This window comes from Lolium rigidum, chromosome 6 (assembly GCF_022539505.1).
Source record: "Lolium rigidum isolate FL_2022 chromosome 6, APGP_CSIRO_Lrig_0.1, whole genome shotgun sequence".
NCBI lineage: Eukaryota > Viridiplantae > Streptophyta > Magnoliopsida > Poales > Poaceae > Lolium > Lolium rigidum.
In genome coordinates, this window is record NC_061513.1 from 215,084,760 (window position 1) to 215,088,539 (window position 3,780).

Consider the following 3,780-nt stretch of genomic DNA (forward strand, 5'->3'; position numbering starts at 1 on the left):
GTGCGTGGCGACGACCGTGGCGGAGAGAGCCCCTAGCTCTTCTGCCCTGGCGATGAAACCCTTCATCGTCGCCACCGCCGGCGGCCTTCTCGAGGTGTCCCTGGACTCAGAGGTGCCCCCAAGCTCCTCCTCACATGAATCCCACGATTCCTCACCTTCACTCCACTCCTCCTCCGACCGGTCGGCGAGGGCCCAGAACCTACCGCTGAACCTGATGGGGTCCTTCGCTGAAGTCCGTCGCGTTGGAGCCAGAGAACTGAGCGTCTTGACCGGCGCCGACCAAGACTCCCCAGTCGCCAGACCGTCACCCTCGAGACCTCGGCTCTCAGACCATACCATCGCTCCCACGATCTGGTTAGAGAGTTTTTCTCATGTATCTATCTCTATTTTACTAATTTTCAAATAAAATATTCAAAAATTTGGGGTTTAGTAAGCGGATTTGCCAGGGTTCGAAGCCTGCTGGCCTCCTACCGTCAAGGGTATAATAGCTGATAGTACCATTCACGCTTGAGCTCCACGTAACATAACACACGACACCTTTGGTTCCATTAGAGCAGTTTCCGTCATGATCGGAATAGAGTCTTTGTCACTCCAAGACAACAAGTAGAGACCAAGCGACTGTAATCTTGACCCGACAGTGGCCATCAACATCGCATTCACTCTCAGTTAGGCCGCCTGGTTCGGGAGTGAACACGACAGCACATCTACTTTCACTAGCATCTACTGAAACTGTCATGTTATTATGCACATTTACTGAAACAACACGCCTTGATAGATCAAGGTTACCATCTTGATCCACCGGTGGATTCCTTCCATCTCGAAAATCAAGCAACACAAGTTCATCATGAGAGGAGCCATCGTGGCAAAGAACTTTCCCAGCGTAATCCCTAGGCCATGACCCACGGATAATTTGGACACTCGTGATAGTGGCCTGAACCGTTTCTTCAAGCTCCATAAAGCTCAAGTTTATTTTGCAACGCTTGTTGGAGCAGCTCATAACGCCAAGACGACTGCCGCCGTTGCACCAGTAAGTTTGATGGATCAAAGCTTCTTTATCTTCAGACTCTCCCTTCACTTTAAGATTGATTTCAAACACAGCCGGGTCAAGGAACACAATTGCGCGAGACGGGCCAGTCAGCAACAGGTACGGATCCTGCAATCAATCATTGTATTTATGAGTAAAAAACCATGATGGCGCAACCAATCAGCCCCACCCTAAGCAGGGAAAACGAAATCAAAAGGGGAAATGCATACATTTTTAGTAATGATTTGGCAGTTATCCCTCTTGCGATTGAAGAGAATGTTGCGTCTGTGATCCACAGCGTCTCGGATATCAACCATGCCATAGACATGAAGTGGCCACCTGAGTTTTGCCTTCTCGACTTTGATGGAGTAGACTTGCAAGGCGGTTTCGGCCCAAGCATCGACGGAGGTATCATATGTACTGACCATGGAACTCAACTCCGCTGCATACGCCATCCAAGCAAGCAAAGTGTGTGTTAAGAGAGATAGGTCATTGTGTGACATCCGATGCATCGATCGTTTCAGACCAGAAGAAGAAACAGAATAATTTCTTCGTTAAAAGGAAAATGACCCAGAAAACCGAATTTTTTTTTCTTCAGAAGGAAAGGATGAATGATATTAAATTAGATTTTCCATGATTGCCAAAGAGGAAGAAAGCTAAGCAGGCAGCAAGTAATTACGCTGATTAAATTAGACAAGTGACTCACTCTCTTTATCGAAGCTACCAAACCTGTGAGCGTATCCAAATTCCCAGTCTTGACGGTAATTATCCATCTCCTCCTCCTCGGACAACACCTTCCACTCAATCTGCCGATCTATCTTGGCCCACCTGGCTCTTTCTTCCTCTGTGACATCCTCGAGCTCCGTGATCTGCTCGTCATCCGTGATCTCGTCGCCCTCCGAGATCTCCTCCGTCGTGGCTGATTCGCCATCGGAATTTCCCTCCGTACGAGTACGCTTCTCGGATTCTCCCCCGCCGGCGGCCTGTCCGTCGGTCTCCATGTCCAAAGGTGGTGCTCAATCGATCTGCTCCTCTTCTTCTTTTTCCCGCCGCGTGCTGGAGTTGTAATTTGAGAGGCCCTGTCTAGGGTTTCTTTCTCTTATTTTTTGGAAATAAGAACTGACGGCCGCGCGGTACGCAACTTATATATGGGTGCCCCGTGCCTTTCTCGAAAAAGAATGAACGAAATTGAACGACCGATCGGTGGCCTCGGCAGGTAACCAGAACATAATGCACGGGATCAGTCGGGAGAAAATAAAAAGGGTCACGCTGAGCGTCCCCGGGGATTAGATTTCTAATCCCCCGGGTGGACAGCCGTTGGATTAGCTCGATTGGACCGTCCAGATCATGACACGTGTCACAGTATACCTCAGTCCCACTTTTGCTACCATAATGTACCAAAGTAGCAAAAACGGTTCGTTTGTAGCAAAATCAACACAATTGTAGCAAAACACGGTTCACCCAAAATACACACAGATTGCGTCGGAGACTCGCCGGAGACCTCGCCGGAGACGATGTAGCGAAAATGTTGTACTATTGTAGCAAAAAAATTATGGTATTGTAGCAACACCGACCTCATCGGAGAGCTCGCAAAAAAAACTCGCCGGAGATATCACCCGGGAACTCGCCGGAGGCGTCGCCGGGAACCTCACCGGAGACATGGTAGCAAAAAGAATATGCTAAAGTAGCAAAAAAACACAAAAGTTGTAGCAGCTTTTTTTGCTATTGTAGCAAAACCGATCTCGTCGAAGTCTCACCGGAGACCTCTCCGGAGAACTTGTAGCAAAAACGTATGCTATTATAGCAAAAATCAAGAAAAAAAGTAGCAAAAGTGACTTAGTCGGAGCCTCTCGCCGAAAACCTGGGACCATGAATTTTATGTGAATACAGCAAAAACACATAATCAAAATAGCAAGAAAAATATAGGTATGTAGCAAACAACTTATTTTCATGGAAGACATGGTAGCAAACAATTTATACTATATTAGCTCAACCAGAAAAAGAATGTAGCAAAAAAGAATGTTATTGTAGCTATCATCAAACTAGGGTAGCATCCTGGGCCTGTGTATACAGCTATCACATACAAAAAAAGAAAAAAAGATGACCAGAGGCCTGGGAGCGGCAAGGTCGAGCACCTGCAGCACTCCGGCCACCATTGGACGACAACACTCCGGCGACGAAGTTGTGGCTGGGAGGGGACGGAGCGGCCGCAGCGCGCCGGCGACGAATACGGTGGCGCCGCCGCCGGCTCGCAGTGGGTGCTATAGAGCGGCGCACGGCGGGATCCTCCTAGAGCGTGACAGCGGCGGGTGCTAGGGAGTTGTTGAGCGCTACAGCGGGTCGGTCGAGAGCAGCGGCGGCGCGGTCGAGCTCGCCCATGGCTGCACAACGAGCGGCAGCGGCCGCGTCTCCATGAGTGCGCGGGCAAAAACGGCGGCGTGCGCGGTAGGAGCTCCGGCGGAGTGCGCGGCGGCGCATGCTTGTACACGAGCCCCGGCGGTGGGAGCTCTAGGGCACGGCGGCGGCGCGAATCGAGTGGCGCGCAGCGGCGGTGCGAGCTGCAGGGGCGCGCGACGACGAGATCTCTCGAAATCGCGACGACACGATTTGCAATGCCGGCGGCGCGAGCTGCAGAGGGCGCGGCGGCCGGACTTGGAGGTAGGTGGGGTGCGGCGGCCAGCACAGCAACAAGCTAGGGACCGGGTGCGGCGCGGCGGTGGGGAAAAGCAGTGTCGTGCGGTGTGGTGGTTCCTCTG

General features: G+C 51.3%; 1 protein-coding gene across 1 annotated transcript; it reads right to left on the bottom strand.

Moving 5' to 3' along the window:
• Positions 1–548: 548 nt before the first annotated feature.
• On the bottom strand, positions 549–2,113 carry LOC124668204. The gene is made up of 3 exons (XM_047205375.1): positions 1,731–2,113; positions 1,255–1,466; positions 549–1,153 (listed from the first exon to the last, which is right to left on the bottom strand). Exons 1-3 carry the CDS (start codon positions 2,023–2,025, stop codon positions 587–589), a joined length of 1,074 nt encoding a protein of 357 aa, XP_047061331.1. The 5' UTR covers positions 2,026–2,113; the 3' UTR covers positions 549–586.
• Positions 2,114–3,780: the final 1,667 nt, after the last annotated feature.

Excerpts from the sequence above, each read along its gene's own strand:
- LOC124668204 (XM_047205375.1), bottom strand. The coding sequence starts at position 2,025 with ATGGAGACCGACGGACAGGCCGCCGGCGGGGGAGAATCCGAGAAGCGT. Across the intron at positions 1,467-1,730 it reads TGGTAGCTTCGATAAAGAGA|CGGAGTTGAGTTCCATGGTC; the intron begins GTGAGTCACTTG and ends TGGCGTATGCAG. Across the intron at positions 1,154-1,254 it reads GCCAAATCATTACTAAAAAT|GATCCGTACCTGTTGCTGAC; the intron begins GTATGCATTTCC and ends GATTGATTGCAG.